Raw genomic sequence first — 19,950 nt, 5'->3', positions numbered from 1 at the left:
TGCTCACTTAGCAAAGAGTTTGGGACACTCCATCTCCATTTTGTGATTCTGCAGGGATATTCTCCTTTCCCTTCTCAGCACTTTAGACTGAACATACAATGTGCTTTAGAAAGGCTGCTGCCACGAGCATGGCTGCAAGCTCAGTCCCAGAGGATTTCAAATGCCTCCAGCACAACCCAGATTTAATTTAAAATAATTGCAATATAAAATAGCATCTTCACATGTGCTGAGGGAGAGAAGAGAAAAATTAAACTGAGAGGGGCAACCCTACAGCAAGGCTCTGAAATCCCCAAACAGCACCAGAAACTCCACAAGCAAGTCCAAAACCTGTCCCAGAGCAGCAGAGTTGCCAGACACCTTCTCCTCTTCCAGACAGGCACCTGCATCCCCAGGCAAGTCCTCTGTGACCCTCTATCAAGAGGCAGTACTGAAAATTCTGTGTTCTCCCCTGGAAATGTCTCTAAGCAGTGCTGCAGGCAGGAACCTGCTTTCAGCACACACACCTCATGCTGGTAGAGGGGCTAAAATGTAGAGGGAATTCTTGGCCACCCAGCCCACCTCCCACTAACTGCAGACACTCCCTGTGTACAATGTCTTTCCTAAACTCTGATTAAGCTTCATTTTAGGGCAGCTAAACCATCTCCACTTTTCCCTGGGGAGGCTGCTGTGAAATGTAATTTTTCTGCTAGTTTGGAACAATCTTTTAAAAGTAATGAAATCCTTTGTGGATGAAGTTTAACAGTGAAACTGGTGAAAATGAAACAAATGCGCTTTACTCTCATCTATGCACAAACTTTGGAGCATCCCTGCAGAACCCTGGCAGCCTTTTAACATGGGGTGGCCTCCAACTTTTGATGCAGAAGCTCTGGAGTACAAATTGCAGCAAAGCTTCTGACAGCCAAATTCCTCCCCCCACTGTAAGGAATCCATGCTAGAGAGAGCAAAGCTGGAGGGCAAGACACTTCAGAAATATGTTTTCCATCAGGCCCAGAGCCAGCCCCTTCTGTTCAGCCCAAGTGGTTTTCTCCTCACCATGCTGCTTGAGCCTGTGCTCCTGCTGGCATCAGCTCCACTGCTTCATAGGTAAAGCTCCCAGCTGCTCCAGGGGAACTTTCCATCCCCAGGGAGAAGTCACTGCTCAGGCTTGTGGTGCTGCCTCGGTCTTTCTGCTCTAGAGAGAAGCAAACAGAGCTACCTGAAGACCAGCTTGGTTTCATTCACTTTCTCTCCCTTTCAGCAATACACTTCCCTCTACCCTGTGTTCTGACAAGGCCCCACAGGCAGCACACCCATTTGGGGTCATCCTGAAGCTGAAAACCCAAGTCCACAAACAATGAACCATCAGCAGCACCCAGGGGCACTGATGCTTGACACTCACTGAGCATGCAGATCTCTTCCAGGGTGAAGCCAGGTGGCAAACTCTTCCTTCTGGGGATGGAAAGACAAAGTTACCTCAGGCACACTCCAGGGCAGGCTGGCCATAGCCAGGTCTCTGTCACACACAGCAGATCAGAGTAGTGGGGAATTAGCTATGCAGGGGTAGAGGGGAGAGGATGGGCCAGTGTGCATTGTCTGACTCCTAACAGTCCCAACCCAAACTCCCTATGCTGTGAGAAGGTGGCAACAGGCAACACTGCACATGATGTGCTTATTCAGAGCATCCAGGGTGGGCTTTGCTTCTTTCTGTCCCCCCTGAAATAAGGAGGTTTGATGCTGCGCAGTCTGTTACAAACCAGCCACCCCTCTGTGCCCACCAGTGCCTGATGGAGCTTGCTGTGCAGCCTGCTTGAGCCAGAGCACACACCTCTGGGCTCACCTGTGCTAAAGCAGCCATGGACAGTCATTAGGCAGAGAGCACATTTCAGCATGGACAGTTTTTCAGAGCACAACGTGGCATCTCACCAGCCTCGGCCCCGTTTTGCAGCCTTCAGAGTGCAGAATAAATTAAAGAAAACTGGGCCAGGACACCAGGGCTTCCATCTCCCCAAAGAAGCAGCACTAACAAGCTCCCTGGCTCTGTAGCCCATGCAGCAGCGAGCACAGGCTCCTTACCTCTGTGACTTCAGAGCAGAGAACTCCTCAGAGGTGATGTGCTTCAGAAAATTGAAGCAGAAAAAGAAAATCTGAGCAAAGGGAAAGAGAAAAGCGGTTCAGGAATGAACCCGAGGCTCCATGCAGCCTCTTATCTTGATGAGGAGGTGCTGGCAGGAAGGAGATAGCAAAAAATCTGCAGCTACCAGCCTCCAGTGTGCCACGGGCTGCCACTATCCCATCCTGGGCCTTCTCTTCCATATAAACTGCCCCTCTGCTCCCTGCCACGGGGAGGCCCAGAAAGGAAAGGGAACAAGAAGTCTCCTTATCAGTGCCTTGCACACATGCTGCAAGCCCACAGCAGGTACTTATGCCATCAGTGCAGAATGGACAGAGATGGCAGCAGCTGCTTATACACCCAGGTGAGCAGCAAACCCAGCAGGACTTGCACGGTTAGAGCCACATGCTCCACCTCAGCAGCAGACCAGTACCACCTCTGGAAGCATGAGGTACCACAGCATTTGTGGCCCCAAGCTCCTGCCCTGCCACACCCCAGTGTGCTCTGCATCACTCACCCCACTGTGCCTCTGCCACCTCACCCACCCCTGCAGAGCTGTGCCCTTCTCCTGGGAGAAGTGGGGAGCAGGCAGTGCCAGAGGCAGCCAGGCACCCCCTCTCCTGCTGCAGATACTGACTCCACCCATGACCAAGCAGGCACCAGAGCAGAGCTCTCAGGCTTGAGCCAGCAGAACTCCAGGAAACGAATGAATAGGAGGAATGATACTGACTCTTTCAGGGGATTCTGTAGCCCTGAAAGATGGAAAATAGGCCGAAGTTGTGTCTCTGCTGTTTGAAGGCAGAAGATTCCTTAGTAAGGTGAGAGTTCAAGGAGCAAGGGAATAGCAACAGGGTTAGACAAACACCCCATTTCTTTTCTACTCAGAAATGATAGTGCACTATACTGCAACGGTAGTCAGAACAATCTGTTCTTGTTGTTCAACAGCAAAAGATTTTGAAGAGAATTCCTTCCACTAATTTTTAGTGTCCTCCAGGCCCACAAGTGCACCCACAGACACATCCCACCAAACTCACACACCAGAACCAGCACAAGCTGCTCCATGAGCCTGTGATGACATGCAAGCCACATGCAGCTGCAGCACCCAGGCAGGAGGGCTGGCACTCAGGAAAAGCACACAAGACTATCCAGCTTTATTTTCAAGGAGTCACACACCTTAAGCATCCTTCTCACTGCTGAGCTGAACAGCAAGTCCTAGCACTCTCTGATGTGGGGCCTGAACACTAATGGCACAGGAGAGAAACTGGCAGGAGTGACACCCCCCAACAAAACTGCAGCCTGAGAGAGAAGTAACCCACAACTTATGCATCACAAAGTGACAGGGCAAGGCTCTTACCTTGTATTTCCAGCACCTGAAAAATCTTTTTATAGCCCAGCCACACCACTGATACTACCAGGAGCAGGCAGTGAATGCTGCTACCATAAACAGCTATCCTGAGAACACAAAGCAGTGCTCAGCCACTGCCCCAGACCAACACTCACCTCTTCTCCTTTACTGAGTCGATCGACTAACATGTGCCTGAAAGAGAGCAAGGGAAGCTCAGTCACAGGCCAGAATCAGCACAAGAGCACAAGCTGTCAAGAACAGCCAGATGCCTGAGCTCAGGTAAAAAAAAAAGGCATCAGCCCTTCTTGTCCCAGCTCATTGGGACTGCTCAAACATCAACTTTTGGCTGTGAACAAACATAAAATGACCCCTCAAGGCTTCTCCCCCATTGCACAGCGATGCACATGTGAGTAAAACTTATCATGCCTACCCAAAGAGAAACCAGTCATAGGCCACTGTCAGGTAGAGAATCTCAGATGGATCAAGGGATGTGTGGATCAGCCCATCCTGCAAAGCAAACAAAGCCTTCAGGCAGCAGCCCTGGGGACCAGAACTTGGGAATTCATGATCTGCTGAAAACTGTCACGGTGATCCAGGGTGCCCATCTTCCTCTACCTGCCTGTGACAGCACGTCTGAAGGAACATTAACAGCTCCACCACCACTGCCTGGTGACAGTCACTCACCCTCCAAGCAATCAGGCCCAGAAACAGAGGAGGCAGCCAGGTACTCACAGCCCACAAGGAGAGGCGCAGTAAGGAGATGAAGAGAGGCGTTCGGTCCCAGCCGGATATACAGTGCACCAGGAGCCCGCTGTCATCTGCTCCAGGGGCAGGAAGGAGAAGGGAAAAAAAGGATGTTGCAACGAAAGGAATGATTTCTTTATGGCAAATCTGTAGAGACAAGCTACTCTCTGTACCCACAGACCAGGCTCAAGAGCAGAGCTCAGCCAGAACATTGTGTCTTAAATCCAGCAGCCAGCCAATTGCTCAGAGTGTCCTGGGCTGTCAGTGGCACCAGCTGATGTGCTGTCCTGGTCCTGACAGCTGCTCAGGACACAAAGTCATTAGGTATGAACATCACTTTACTACCCTGAACATACACCTCCCCAGCTGTAACCCACTATCACAATCTATTCCAACACTGGTGAGAAAACAGCTTCAACTGAACATTTTTTTCAGTCTAACTACTCTTCCTACTGCACACTGAGCAGAGGCACACACAAGGCACAAATCCTACACCCTACAGAAAATCTGCAGTGTGTCCCAACACAGCTACTGCAGGAGACTATAGCTGGCCATGCTGTCAGAGCCAGCCATGGCTCCATCCATCAGTGCTAGGTCACAGTGCCCAGAGGGAATGGGATGCCACACAGGGCAAGAGACACTACTCAAAGAGGTGGAGTGTCCATGGTGAAAGGGGGTGGAAGGGGCTCTTAAACAGGCACCAAATGAGATCCTGTGTTGGTGAGACAAAACACAGGTAACCAGCAAAACAAGAATCAAAAAGCAAAGACATAAGGTTCCTTCTCTTCAGGTTTAAAGTACTAAAACAATAGGCTAAGTTTTCAGATATCCCTTCATATTCAGGAGGAAAGGGTTTTCAAGGAATCAGCAAGTCCCTCTCTAAGAGGGGAGTTGGAGTTCTGAGATGGTAGGACCATCACCCTGTTTTGAATTAAAAGTGACTTCTGTACTGGGGGTTGATCCACAGTGGCACTGATACCATCAGCTGTTCTTCAGGGACAGTGGCTGCTCCACTTACACTGCTGGGAGCAAGGAGTTTGCCTTACCATCACTATTGATAATGGAGATCAGCAGCTTCAGGTAGTTCTGCGTCTGCTGTACGAGGTCCCAGCTCTGCAGGAAGAGGAATGTTGATGGTGAGGGTCACAGCCAAAGGCTGCTCTGCAGTTCAGAGCTGCTCTATCCAGAACAGCAGCAAAGCAGAAATAACCACATGGCCATTCCTCAAAGTGACAGACTTCCCCTTTGTATCAATCTCCCCATTCTCTGCAAAAGGCACTCTGGGACAAGATAACAGGTAGACAAACAAAACAATAAAAGGGCATCTCTCCTGTCTTCCTGGCTGGCAGAGGAGCTGCTTTGCCTGCAGCCCCAAAGCTGCAAGCAGCCCCTGCTCAGAGAGGCAGCAAACACCTGCAGAGCACTGGCCCAGTTCTGCACACGTGCACTTTTCCAAGTGGCTGAGCCACATTCCAGCCACGTGTGCAACACCAGCAGCACGATGGGATGAGCAGGCCAAGGCCAGAGGGCTGTTCCCACAACCCAAGCACTTTGCTCAAAACTCTGTGGTCCTTGAAAATGTCCCCAGCTGGCTGCTGACCCTCACCCACCCTCCAGACAGGCACCAGACTTCTTCAGTAACCCCCAAGCAGCAGCAGAACTACAGAAGGGCTCTGAACTCAAGAGAACTCCAGTATTACAGGACATGCAGGTGAAGAACATCAGAACAAACCCAAGCTTGTCACTTGACCATCATGTCACGAGCAGATGCAGGGGAATTCAGTGGTTTGATCAGAATCAGGACTAGCTCAAGGGAAATAAGATAGCACTGGCAAGGAAAAAGCAGAGTGGGACACATTTCATGGCAGAAGTGTTAGTGGTGCAAGTGACATGAGACACAAGCAACAGAACCCTTGCTGTGTGCCTGCATGTGTGCACATCTGTGTGTAACCACACTGAAGACTAGAGTCAGACACAGAGCATATTGCTCAGCCATGGAGCCTGCAGAGCCACAAAACATTAGGGAAACGGGGAACACAGTCAGCCTGCAGCAGAAAAACACATAATTACAAAATCTTTTATCTGCCCAATTCAATCCATCTTCTGCTTATTTTAGAAGGCATCATCCAATTATCCAGTCTGATCTCTCTGTATCATGAACCAAAAAGTTTTCTTCAGTTGCCCCACGTAAAGCCTGAGGCTTGCACTTGGCAACATCTTTGCCCAGAGAAGCATCTCAAATAGGGGTGACAGCTCATTACTCCTTTGGCAGCATGTTCCAGCAGATTATCCTCAAAAGTAATATGCAAGACTGCTTGTCCTTATCTGAAGGCTTGATTTCAGATGCAGATATTGCTTCCTGTGCAGCTCCTCTTCCCCAGATTGAAGAGTGCTTTAGAATTACTATTTTCTCCCTAAAAATGTACTTACACATTAATCACCTCAGTGATTAGCTAAACAGACTGAGAACTTCAGTTTTGAGTGAAGCATGTTCTCCAGGCCTCAAATAATTTCTGCATCTATTTATTACACCCTCTTCAATTTTTAATATCCTTTTTAAAATACGGGCTGCTCAGTATTCTAGTGAACAAGTTTCTAGCCATACACGAGCTCTACTTCTATTAGTTCTGCTTCAACTTTTCTGTGATTCTGCTTATGCTGGCACTTAAACAGTATTTACATCACTGACAACAAACAGTGGCCCAGCACAGGGAGCTCTGCTGGTGCTTCCAGCCACAGGGCACAACAATGTGACATGCTCCAGCACAGTCAATCCCCACAAAACCCGGCAGATCCACTGACGTGTGAAATTGAGCATACTAATCAGTAGTATAAGGTGATACTCCCTGTTGTGAACAAAGGTAGACTTTGAAGCTTGAGCAAACAGAAGAGTTCAATTACTGTTTGCCACGCTGTCCATAGTACAGAGAGGAGACCTGCCATGGCCAGTTATGATTATCTGCTCCTCTCCCATAGGAAGGCACCTTGCATGCCCATGAAGAAGGTGCCCTTGGCTCTGCCCACAGAGGAGTCTCTCTCAAGACTTCCCACAGCCAAGGCAGTCTGCCCAGGGCAGGCCCATGTTGAGCTGAGACTGAGAACAGGTAATATTGCTTTGTTTCCTGTCTTGTTCCTTACCTTTGTTAACAACCTATCTCCCTAATGGATTGCAAATTTTTGAAAGCTACAAAAAAAAAGGTTTGACTTTACAGTCAGCTGCCTTGGGGCACAGCAAGCCCCAGAGCTTTTGGGTACAGGATTTCCACTGCTGTTCTGAACTGTCAAGCAGCCTTGCCCCCACTGGGATGCTATGAAGTGAGCCAGATTACAGCACTAGGAGCAAGTCAGATTTCAAACCTCTCCTGGTCCTTCCTGAATGCATCCCTGACCTCCCACAGAGACATCCACTTTGCTCACCTGGTACTCGCTCCAATCAATATTCAGAGACTGGGTCAGAGAGACTGGGATATTTAATGGAGCATCTACATAGTCCTGTAAAAAACCCAGACACAGTTGGTCAGAGAAAAGTCACGACTCAAAGGGACTGAGCTCCAGAAAAAAAAAAAAAAACCAAGACAACAAATGCCAAATGGTGCATGAGAAGAAAACATCTCAGCAAAGCATCTTTGGATGCAAAGTCCTGAAGAGGTAAGAATAAACTCAGACTCTTGGAACGACTAATGGACCAGAGGAGCTTTTATGTGCTCCCAACAGTGAAAGCTGGGCATATTAGTCTCTGAATTTCTATAAGACTGCCCCACTCAACCATCCTCTCAGGAGGAGACAAAAAGTGAACTGTCTGAAGGCAGTTCAGAACTGAGAACCAAGGCTATCAATAAGGTCAGAATTCAAAACTGGGAGCAATCCATGTCTTCCATGAGAGGTCGAGCATCCTAGACTTCAGGATAATGATTAATTTATCTTACATATTAATTTTATAATCAATAATTTAGTACATTCCGTATCTGTTTTGTTTGTCCTGCTGATTTCTTCCTTGTGATTAGAAATAGGCACATGACATACAGACCATCACTGAGGAACTGGGAGGCAAGACTTAAACCCAGTAAAACACACATCTCTCCATTTTGTAACATCCATGTACCTGTTTCCAGTTAAATATGAGACCTTCAGCTGTATAATCCCGGTCTTTGTAGTCCTTAAAAAATTCACAGCCTGCAAGAAAAGGAGATAATGAACAATGATTCAGCTAACTGGTATCTAACTAGTGAAGTGCCTGTGGGACTAGGAGTACTGGCAGCCCCAGGCTCCAGAAATCCAAACCAATCAAAACTGCTGCCTGTGGGAAGAGAAGAGCAGTAATCCTCAGTACACTGTGCAGCACGGCCTCCAGCAACAACAGCCCAGGGCACTCAGCAGTACAGACACTCACACAGCAAAGGGCAAACTCCAGCTACAGCAAATGGGGAGCTTGAGGGACTGATTTAATTTTTTCCTGAACAAAAGGTTTCAGCAAGGTGCTTTGTTTTGCAGGGCCTTGGACTTTTGCACAGATCTAAGGCATCAGCTTGACATGCTGAGTGAGAAGGAGCCACCAAAAGAAGGTGCTGGCAGAGCCCCAGGGAAAGCCAATTTTCACAGGGCATCTGCTGCAGGGAACAAGAAAGGGCTCTGTCAGAGGGGGCTTGATTTCTCTCACATTTAAGTCTTCTCTTTCCAACATGGGATTTACCCTATCTGAAGGAAGGAGGTACATAACCACTTCCAAGCTGTCCCCCAAGCCCTCCTCTCCTGAAGTGTGTCCTTTGGCTCAGCTCTTCTCAAACAACCATTTGAAGTCTCTGCTGCAAGCCGCAGTCACTTAGTCACAGCTGAGCAGCACCATTAGCACTGCAGCTGCCTGCAGGCGACAGAAAACACCTCTGCCAGCGTGCTGTGCACACCTCAGCAGTGCCACAGAGCCCACAGCACCCAGACACCCCTGTGGCAGGCACAGGTATGGAGAGAGATTCCCACCCTGCAAGTCACAAGTAACTTCAATGGAAAAAAAATTAGGGGAAGAATCTGTGCAAGGATAGGACTAATCCTCAAATATGCAGTCAGGACACAGTCTGTCAGTTGAGATTTAACTCCAATTAAACAATGACTTCGTGCAAAGAATGGGGGATTATGGCATAAGTGTTGGCATCCACAAATACCAAAAGCTTCTACAGACACCCCATTTTAACTCAAGTCTTTCACTCCAGACAGTTCTCACTCTTCACTTGGTAAAATCTGTCTGGTTGGCTGAGCCCAAAGAGTGGTGGTGAACAGAGTTAAATCCAGTTGCTATCTGATCCCCAGGTTTTGTGGTGTTCCCCAGGGTTCAGTATTGGGGCCTGTTTAATATATTAACTGATGACCTGGATGAGGGGATCAAGTGCACCCTCTGCAAGGAGTGGAGTCACCAGCCCTGGAGGTATTTAAAAGACAGGTAGATGTGGCACTCAGGGATATGGCTTACTGGGGGACTGGGCAGCACTGAGTTAACAACTGGACTCAATTATCTTAAAGGTCTTTTCCAACCACAAAAATTCTATGACTCTGTTTGGACACTGCCTTGCTCACCTAAGGCAAAAGGATCTCAGAATAACTTCAGAAACAAATTACAAAACAGAAATTCTTTCAGTGCAACCCTGGAAACATCAATAAGAATGTATCACAGCATTTGGCCAGTCACTAGAGGGGTTGCTGATCCTTAGATGTGTATGCCTTAGATTTAACAGAATGACAACATTCCCCCATGGACCAGCTCTGCTGAAATCAGGCAACATCTGCAGGGAGTATTTGCAGTTTTATAAGGTTTATCTCTAGTGTGGCAGTGAAGAGCTGCTAAAAGAAATCTGCTGTCCCAGAGGGCAGAAGAGGAAGGACCATCACTGAATAATATTGCTTACCATATGCAGATCCCCATACAGAAAAAACTCTGCAGTTTAACTCTATAGAGTCACTTCTTCATTCCTTATAGCCCTACATAAGACCTGTGTACACAGTCTTTGTCATGTTCCAAGTCTGCTGATGTGGGCAGCAGCAACATGTATCCGTGTTATGTACTACAGAAAGCAGTAATACTCTTATTTCTGTATACCTGGCAACCTGCATGGCAAACTCGATAAAAATCTTCACGCAGCTTCTATGAATTGTCACTAATTTCTGTATAAAAGGAAATATACCTTCAAAAAAATCTTTAAGAGCAATAACTAGCAATCATGGAAGTCTGGGTCTGGATCAGCCACCAGAGTTTTGCTGGTTTTGTTTTTTTCTCCTCTCCCTTTCTTTGTGCATTAGGGAGAAAGAAGAGTCTGCAGACAGACCTCAGCACAGCAGCCTCCCATCTGATCCTGTCGCCAAGCCTGACATCAGCAGGCAGCAGGAATATTCAGTTCATCAGTAAGAGTGAGTGACCCAGCAGTGGTTGCTAGGCACAGGGATGGATATAGCCAAGGAGACAGGCTGCAAAGGGCTGCCTCTGTTGAACACTGCAGACTCAGGTGAACTCTTCTGCAAGCACTGAGGATTTCTTACAGTGGAGCTCTGGAACACCAGACTAGAAATTACCCTTAAGAATTGGGTCTTTACATAACAAAGAACAAGATACGTATTTTGCATCAAGTAGTAGTTTAGAGTTGCAGAGGTGTCAAAGGCCATCTTAACCAGCTCCACCTCTGGGACTTTTCCTCTGTGCTTGAATTAATAAGGACTGCTGGGAAATTATTTTGCCACCTCAAAGAGTGCCTAATGCTGACTCACTGCCAGAGCATCCAGTTCATTGCACTGTTCTCAACTTAAAGGAGTTTTTCTCCAGAAGAAACACAGGAAACATTCAGCAAGTCATGGTCATTTACATATACACACCCAGAGTTATTTCCCAGTGCCCAGAAACAGACTGTCACCTGTCCCTTGTGAATCCCTCTGGACATCATTCCTGTACCTGGATATGGGATGGAGAGAAGTGTGAAATCAGCATAACGTTGAGCTTTGTCCACCTTCTCTGAAGAGGTCACACTGCACAGGACAAAAGAACATCAGATATTTACAGAGTGTTTTTTGCACAGACAGCAGCACCCAAAAATCTACCTGTTGCATCTCCCTGGGCTATGACTTGACTCAGCTGCGAGCAGGGGCAGAACTTACTCAACACATCCACATAAATAGGTACAGCCCAAAATCACTAAAGCTTTTCTCTAAGATAAGTGGAAGAAACAGCTCTCTCTGTTCCTATGCACAGAGGGCTCCGTTGCTGTCTCCCTTCTGAAGGGGTGACTGTCTCATTACTATAAGATCTACAGGGAAAAAGCCACTCAGACTGCAGAAGACAGATGAAAGCAGCTATGTTGCCCATTGATACCAAGTTTTCTGTGCCCTAAAACCTTGTGGTTTTCTTTACAGCATCAACTGTATTCTGCTGTAGAATTCTTCCAAGGACTGCTCCCAGGATGCTGAGTCCACACCTGACAGCAAATTCACAGGTAAGGGCTACACTAGCTGCAAACCAAAGCCTGCACAAAAGCAAAAGAACCCAGACTCACTTCAAGCCAAATTTCACCTTCTTGTTTTCCACCATCAGGTCACAGATGTATCGGACAGACAGGTATCGAAGCAGCTTGATGTCGTGCCCTCTGACCTTGTCAAACAGCTGGGAGTCTGCATTTCTGCAAGACAGAATGAGGCAAGCAAGGTGAGCATGGAAGACTGACCAAGGTGAGTCTGATTCTTCCCAGATGAGCCACAGTTCTTCCCTGAACCACTTCCAGCCATAAGCAGCACAGCATGAGCCAAGTCAGACTCTGCAAACTGACACTGCAAGCTTTGTGCTCATGGTCCCTTCCCACATCTCACTCTGTTCTGCAACAAACACATAAGATACAACACAATTTCTACAGCCTGGAGATGTACTTTTAGGTGAAGTAAACACAGCCACACCCTTCAAATGCATTTTTAATGGCTCTACATATTCCTGTGTCCGGCCCTTCCTCTGAAAATAAATTAGCAAGCTTCAGCCAGCCATTAATACTCAAGACTCTTTTCCAAAAGCAAGGAATGTAAGACCCTGACCCTGCTGATGGGTCTCAAGCCTGTGCCCAAAACCCAAACTAGGAAAGAGCAGAAATGAATGGCTGAGCCAGTCAGCAAACTCCCTTTTCCTCACCCCAATCATTCATACAAACCTAAACGCAGAGTCTTCTTCAGAAATGTCTTCTGCATCTGCCCAAGCATCATCAGAACCTCCTGCAACAAAGGCATTAAGAAGTGAAGCTTTTGTGAACCAACTTGATCCTCAACCCGACAAGATACATATACAAACAAAAAGGTCATGGCTTAATGCCTTCTCTTCACACCTAAGTGTGGTTCCCCATAATTCCTCTTCCTGAAAATCTTGTTTTCTAATGTAGCCCACACTCCTCATCATTGCAAAGTACCTGGGCAGGTCAAACCCATAACTGAAAGCCAGAGGACACCTCAAAAATGGTATGCAGTGCTTTTTTAAGCCAAGCTTCAGCTCCCACACCATAGACACCCACTACTCCCCGAAGAGCTTTCCCTGGAGTCCAGTATATCTCACCATTAGCAGCACTGATTCCCAATGATTAGTCAAGCAACAGCAAGTTCTAATCCTCTTTCCTTCATTATTCCCATCCCCAGTGTTTGGGAATTGTTACCCTGAATCCTTTGGGATGCCTTTATTTGCCTATACATTTCCTGTAACTCACTCTTCAACCTCAAGCTCTTTCCTCACTGAGGCTCTTTTGAGGTGTGTCACTGTCCTGTATACAGTGCTTGGAAATGGACATAAGGTTTCATTCTTTGCTCTGTTATGCTAAGCCTGATACAAGCAGCCCATGCTAGAGCTCCCACTGGTTTTGGGAAGAGCTTGCCCTCATGTGTAGCTCTGTCCCAGCACTGACCAGCCTCACCATGCAGATAGTGACAAATGGCTCCTCACTCACCAGAGAAGATGTAGTTGTAGCCAGTGCGCCCATAGAGCTCTCCCCAGCCAGCCAGTGTTGCTGATCTGCAAATATGCTGGAGGAAGATTTTTTTATTAATCACACAGGCTCCAGGAGTCCTTCCCTTATCATGCCTATTTGCTGTCAGGTTACATAGAAAGGTTGGTATCTACAGCTATCACCTCTCAGCTGTCTGCCCTTCAACCCTGGTCCAGGATTGAGTTCTCCAAACACAGCAAACTCCCAAGTGCCTTTATCTGTAGCTAGTTTTTAAATTATATTTTCATCTCCAGTTCTCCAATGCATTAATACAGTCAGTTCCTGCCAAGTTAGCAACACATGCTCTGTTAATACTCTGCTTGAGCCTTATTTCCACATTCCTCTGGATGAGATTATGGATGGTCCCAAGATGACTCTGGGCAGTTCACTCCTGCAAAAAAGGTCAGCAGATGCAGCCCACGATGGCTTCAGTCAAGCCAGATTAAAATTGTCACAGGTATGATTTTGCTATTCATACAGTGTTTCTAAATTCAACTGAGAAAACTGAATTAAGCTACTTAAATTCTAAATTAGACTATTCCTACATGGCTTCAACACAGTTTAAGTAATTCACATAAAAATGAATCTAATTTCACTTTCTTACAGATCCCCATGCAGACAAGCCCACACATTCATAAGACCATTTATGCAATCTTGCTTCCCAAGGGAATAGACAAAGGAAACTTCTCTGGAGAGAGGAAAGTTACTCAAAGAGAGCTGCTGGGAAGAGTAAGGGACAAACAGGGACAATAATTATCTTTCCCCTCTGAAATGCCAAATATCATAAGGATTTCAGAAGGGATGTACATAGGAGAAAAGAAAAAGTTCGCCCTTTGGTGCAAGGCTCATGATTTGGTTGGGGAGAAGAGCCGGAAATGCCTACAGACAACCTATGCAGCCTAGACAGCAAATGCTACCTGCTACTACAGGCTGCCTGCTTGCACCTAAGCACAGATTTTTACACCATTTGGAAAAGTGACAAGTGACTGAAGGCATGGCTGCACAGTTCAAATGGCAGAGAGAAAGGTCATTTTCTCAGCAAAGACAAGTAACCCATGAAACTTTACCTTTCCCTTGTACAGAATGACTGGGCAGACAAAGCGTCCTCTACACCTGGCCATCTTACTGCGGTTGATGAGGTCCTGCAGTTTGCCCACCTGCACAGTGCTCTCATACCTAGGGGGCAGAGACTCAGGTCAGTACAGAGCATCTTCTCACACACCTTTCAGCAGAGCCACCACAGAAACCCTGGGCTGCAATCCCATCCCTCCCCCTAGAAGTCAGCTCTGAAGTTAGTAAGCATGAAAACACTTTGAGAATTGCTTCTGATGCTGTCCAAAACATTTGGACACTTTTCTGTCTCCTTTTCTTTCTTTTGAAAGACCAATGCACAGTACATGATGGCACCATCAGGAACTGGCAAACATGAGCACCACCAGTAGGGTCTGCCACAGACTAACATGTGGATTACTAGGGAAGGACACTCAGTGCCTACAAAAATATATGTTCTGTTTTCCCTGCTATCACCTTTCCAAAACCAGCTCAGCACTACCATCACAGTGAATTCACTATCAGAGGGATAGTTATGCAAGAAAAAAAGAAATATAATGGAAAATCAAATCTTGAACACTCTGTGATCCTCAAGCATTTGTGTTGGCAGGTAATTAAGCAACTAAATCAGCTAGTGGGTTGAGCAGGGTACTTAAGATTAATGTCAGCTGCATCTGCAGAGATACATTTTGTTTGGTTTTCTTGTTGAAGTTAAAATAGAATTGTGTTTCATATTGGGAGACATTTTGGAAACATGTTAAAATTGCTCCAGTTTGTCTAAGTATCATCCTACATTTGACAGGAATCCACACTCACTTCTGAACTACACAGACCTCAAGGAGGAACTGTCAATGCAAAGAGGACTAGAGCTGGAATTGAAGAAGCATCCAGAGTGATATATTAGAAACCAGGTTAAGTCTGGACATACAAAACTGCATGGCTATGCACCTGGAGATGGTTAACAAGAATTTCCAGGCAGCCTTCCCAGTAATGGAGCACAGGGTAAGAGGCAGATGAACTGCCTGATCTCTGGATGTGAATACATTATCCACATGGTAAATCTGAAAAAGGGGAAAAATAAGATCATGGGAAATTCCCTAGAGAGATGCAGAAGTACCAGCATTGCTGTGCAGAGCACAGGCTCTCAGTTGAGATAAAGCATCTGATTCTGGTGACCCACCCCTGCCTGAAGAGGCACAGGAAGATGAGTAGGAGAGTCTATGCTGCAAGGGAAACCACCAGGGTCAGATGGAAAGGGCAGATGAAGATGAGCAGATGCACAGCAATATGCGCATCAGGGTGAAGGAGAGCACAACAGAGGAGGAGAACTCAAACACAAAGGACAACACTGGCCTAAGAACAAATTAATACCTTTACAATGGAGTTAATGAAAGTTGCTAAACTTCAGAATCACTGAGAGTGTGGAGCAATGTACCAGCAGCTGCCATTCTGGGAAGGATTACAAAAATAACCTATTATTAAAATGGAAATCAATCTGTTTATGGAAAATATTATACAAGGTGGTGCCAGTAGAAGCAGGGAAACAGAACACAAGACTTCCAAGTACTTTTTTTTTTTTAATAGAAGGATTTGGTTCTCAGAATTCATAGTGGTGGTTTAAGTTTTTTCATGTTTTCCTGCATATACAATTATTTTGCTGTTCAGCTCCAAAGACCTTTGACACATACCAGAATTTAAAGAACAAAAACCTAAGCTAATCTTCTTTAAACAATGTGAACATGAGGGTGCTAATTGGAAAGGCAGGAAAATGTGAGCAAGAGTGAGAAGAGATGACTTCACGTATAATTCCCAACACCAAACTATTTTGAAACTCAAAAGATTCTGAGGCACAGATTTGGTTGTGGGGCTGTTTTAAAATGAATGCATGCAATTAAGAGATATATCCTGCCCTCTGCTCCAGTTCCCTTTGTGTTTCCTTTACAAAAGCAAATATAGAGGAAAACAAAAACTTAAATGCAGTGTTACCAAAATAGAATGAACTGATTTGGGTTAAAAAATATCAAATTTTTTGCTGTTTCCTCACATGGCTCCAGAAGCAGCTGTACTGACAGAAATGATGGTACAGCAAAGAGTTTGTACATGTGAAAACTGCTTCCAAAGCACCTCGGAATTCTCGGAGTTGTGACGCTTCAAGAAGATCTTACCAGCTGATTAAAAACACTACAAAGATAAAAACAGGAGCATTCAAGGCCAGGTTGGATGCGGCCCTCAGCAACCTGATCTAGTGGAAGTCATCCCTGCCCATGGCAGTAGGGGTTGGAAGTGGATGATCTTTAAGATCCCTTCCAACTCAAACCATTCTGTGGTTCCACAAGAGGCAGCCAAAGAGACTCCGTCCTGGATGGAGTGCTCTGCTCACTGGAAGAGGTTCTTTCCTTCCATAACACAAGAAGTGCAATGGTCTCTACTTCTTAATTATTCCATAGGAGTAAAATGATTAAACTTAAACCTGAATTTGTCTAAAAATGACTTGGCAGCTTTTACAAAAATCATCATGCTGAAATCAGGAAGTGTAGTCTGTTTTTGTGACTCTCAGACAGTAAATCAAAACTTGCCAAGAATCAGTATAAATACAGTTAATTGTCACTGCTGGCTTGCAAAGGTCACTGAAGAAAATGGGGTACCAAGTTTTGAATACTTGTCAGAAAAATTAGGCATCCTTTCCTCTTGCAAGAGCAGGAAAAGCAGAAGCATTCAGTTTCTCTTCCCTAAAGCTTCCCCTAGTTACACTTAACAGCTTCAAACTTCAGTTTCCTGTTTTGTGCAGCAAGGGGTTTAATCTTTTCTAGTCTCATCCAACTGTCAGGCAGAAGCTCTCCCACCTGGCAGTCAGTTGTGGCTGGTTTCCAAAGACCCCCTCCTACAGCACCCAGCCTACGTGTCAGCACGGCAGCTGATGGTTTTCCTTCCTCAGGCAAAGCAGCTGGACATGTGAGAAGGACTTGTTGACCCTCATTTTGAACACATCACTCTTGTGATGGACACACAGTCCAGACTGCAAAACTGCATTATGTTTTGCTGAAGGAAAAGGTAAAAATGAGAGGCTGTGGTTGGAGCTGGAAGCAGGAGCTCATACTCAGCCAGAAGCGAGACTAACGTGATCCTGAGTTTGTGGGTCAAAGTCCAGAGATGTGTTGGCTCAGATGTGCACCAAACTAACAAGTGTTTCCCATTAGCTCACTAAACCTCAGTGCCCACTGACCTCTTCACCATGGTGGAGAGAGACAAAATAATCTGGAACCTGGTCTGGAATGACAGAAATATCTGTCTAGGCAGTCTTGTCTGCCTAGCCCCTATCAAACCCCCTGCCCCGAGATGATTTGCAGACTAAAATTTCCCACATCAGAGGCCCTGCTGCAAGACCACAGGTACTTCATCAAGGCGGGGAGAGCATCACACAGGCTCGCTCACAACCCTGAGCCTTCGGGCAAGCTGCAACACAACAATCACCAGGAGCCAAGGCTGTGCTCAGGTTTGCTCCAGGGCCACATGCATGGGAACTGGTGCTGCCCTGGAGCACCCCCGTTTCCTCCACAGCCCCCGAGTAACAGGTTCAGCTTGGCAGCTTTCCCCACGGCGGCCCAAGAGCCCTGGGAGGAGCCCCACGGGAGCCCCGGCAGGCAGCGAGGGGAGTCCCGGGAGCGGTGACACCACCGGCTATAATTAGCGCAGCGCAGCCCGCAGGGCTTCCCCGGCCGGCGGGAGCCTCGGAGCGCCGGGCGCGGCAGCTCCCCGGGACAACAACTCCGCCGGGCGCCACTGCCCGGGACGGGACACGGGAACCGGGGGCCTTACGGGTCACGGCTGGCGCCGGCGTCGCGCTCCAGGAGGACGATGTGCCGCGGATAGTGGGCGCAGACCTCGCCGTGCACGTTGGGGATCACGCTGTAGCGATAATCGCGGCCGAAGAGCTCCAGGCACCGCCGCTCGATCCGCTCCACCTGCGCAGAGCCACCGCTCAATGCCCGCCGCGCCGCTCCCCGCTCTCCGCGCCCCCGAGCCCCGCTGCCCTTACCTTGGCAGCGGCGACACCGCCGCCGTCCTTGGCGCGGTACTGTGCCCGGGAGAACTCCAGCAGCAGCTCGGCCAGGGAGCGGTCCCCGGAGCCCGCCGGGGGGCAGCCGCGGGCCGCCGCCGCCGCCATACCCGCGCCGCTCACCGCCGCCTCGGGCCCATCGTCCCGCCCGCCGCTTCCGCCCGCCCGCGACGCGCCCCTTCCGCCCGCTCCCGGCGTCATCGGGGCGCGCCGCGCTCCGCCCCGGGGTACCGAGCCCGCTCCGGGGGCACCGGGCTCTGCTGCGGCCCCGCGTTTACACCCGCAGCGAGACGCGGCAAACGCTGTCAGGCCTCGCTGAGTGGGTCCGACCGTGGCGTTGGCGGGCGTGCCCAGGGCGCTGCCCTAAAAAAGGATCCCTAAACGGGTTTTAGTTAAAGAAGCCCCTCCCGCAGTGTGGTGAGCCGCACGCACTGAGCCGTGGCAGAGGAGCTGCGGGGTGAGCGGTATTGCTGCCCGGACACGGCTGAGGACGGCACTGGCTCGTGTGCCCAGGCAGTGCCACGGAGCCAGCCCGGGCTGTGCGTGCCGAGGGTGACGGGCAGTGCCCGTGCCCAGCCGGAGGCACACGGCTCCTTGGCTCTTGCAGGGGAGCACAATGTGGCTGTCATCTGCATTTGTCTGATTTGCAAATCAGCTGCGAATCTTCACAAACATTTAATGACAGCCGAGTTCAACTGCAGCCAACGCGGTGCATCTCGTTGCCTGAGAATGTAACTGGCCCGACACGGTTTGGTCTCTGCTGGGTTTGGGACGGCTGTGATGCTGACGGGGCGGTGGCAGGATTTCTCACGGGCACCCGCCGGGATACAAGTGCTGACAGCCTGTGTGACACTTCTGGCATAGCCGTTTACCCCAGCCCTGCCATCCACCACACCTAGCCTGGCGCACGCTGTGCACCCCAGCCCTGTCACCACATCTGAGCGGGCACAGCCGTGTACCTGGCCTTGCTGTCAGAGATTTTGGGTCGACTCCTGCTGCCCCAGAGGGGGCGCAGCCACAGTGGTGACTTGCTCCGTCCCCGCCAGGAGGGTGGGGAAGGTTTGCTGCCCGTCCCGGGGCTACGCCGGCACCCCGCGGGCCTCCCCCGGCCTCGTGAAGGGTGCGGGGGGATGGACGCGCTCCCTGCGGGCGCACTCCGGCCAAAGGCAGCCCCGCGAGGACCTTCCAGCACTTATCGGAGCCAAGCCCCGGCGCTACCCCGGGCGGGGTCGGTCCGGGGAAGGGTCCTGTCGGACCGGGGGAGAGGAATGGGCCCGGCGACCCGAGCCGAGCCAAGCCGAGTGGATGCGAGCCGAACCGAGACGAGCCCGTCGCTCGGCCGAGCCCGAGGCGAGCGCAGCAGAAGGCGGCGGAGCGGTCCGATCCCCGGGGGGCGGGCTCGGGGGGTCTCGGTTCGGCTCGGGCTGGGTTGGGCTCTGGCTGGGCTGGGCTCTGGCTGGGCTGGGCTGGCCGGGTTCTGGCCGGGGCTGGCCGGGTTCTAGCCCGGGCTCGGCTGGGCTCGGCTCCGCAGTGGCGGGGGGGCGCGCGGCCGCGCGCGCGCGGCGGGAGCGCGCGGGGCGCAGAGGCGGCAGCCAAGATGGCGGCGCGGGTGTCGCAGGGCCCGGCAGCCCGCGGGCGCTCTTAGGCCGCGGCCCCCCCGCCCCGCCGACCCCGGGCGGGC

General features: G+C 49.2%; 1 protein-coding gene across 1 annotated transcript in view; it reads right to left on the bottom strand.

Annotated features, from left to right (window-relative positions):
* Positions 1-18,377, bottom strand: part of MTMR14 (myotubularin related protein 14) — a 30,136-nt gene extending 11,759 nt beyond the window's left edge. Inside the window, exons 1-16 of the mRNA XM_063164827.1 lie at positions 18,249-18,377; positions 18,029-18,174; positions 14,230-14,338; positions 13,124-13,199; positions 12,344-12,404; positions 11,705-11,827; positions 11,107-11,180; positions 8,281-8,351; positions 7,596-7,670; positions 5,225-5,291; positions 4,167-4,252; positions 3,865-3,941; positions 3,590-3,626; positions 2,053-2,123; positions 1,379-1,428; positions 1,033-1,171 (exon numbers count right to left, since the gene is read on the bottom strand). Coding sequence (XP_063020897.1) covers positions 1,033-1,171; positions 1,379-1,428; positions 2,053-2,123; positions 3,590-3,626; positions 3,865-3,941; positions 4,167-4,252; positions 5,225-5,291; positions 7,596-7,670; positions 8,281-8,351; positions 11,107-11,180; positions 11,705-11,827; positions 12,344-12,404; positions 13,124-13,199; positions 14,230-14,338; positions 18,029-18,174; positions 18,249-18,377 — 1,391 coding nt within the window. The remainder of the gene's footprint in view (positions 1-1,032; positions 1,172-1,378; positions 1,429-2,052; positions 2,124-3,589; positions 3,627-3,864; positions 3,942-4,166; positions 4,253-5,224; positions 5,292-7,595; positions 7,671-8,280; positions 8,352-11,106; positions 11,181-11,704; positions 11,828-12,343; positions 12,405-13,123; positions 13,200-14,229; positions 14,339-18,028; positions 18,175-18,248) is intronic.
* Positions 18,378-19,950: the final 1,573 nt, after the last annotated feature.

The sequence above is a fragment of the Melospiza melodia genome, chromosome 10 (assembly GCF_035770615.1).
Source record: "Melospiza melodia melodia isolate bMelMel2 chromosome 10, bMelMel2.pri, whole genome shotgun sequence".
NCBI lineage: Eukaryota > Metazoa > Chordata > Aves > Passeriformes > Passerellidae > Melospiza > Melospiza melodia.
The sequence above is the reverse complement of the archived record's forward strand: the minus strand, read 5'-3'. Positions and strand labels throughout refer to the sequence as shown.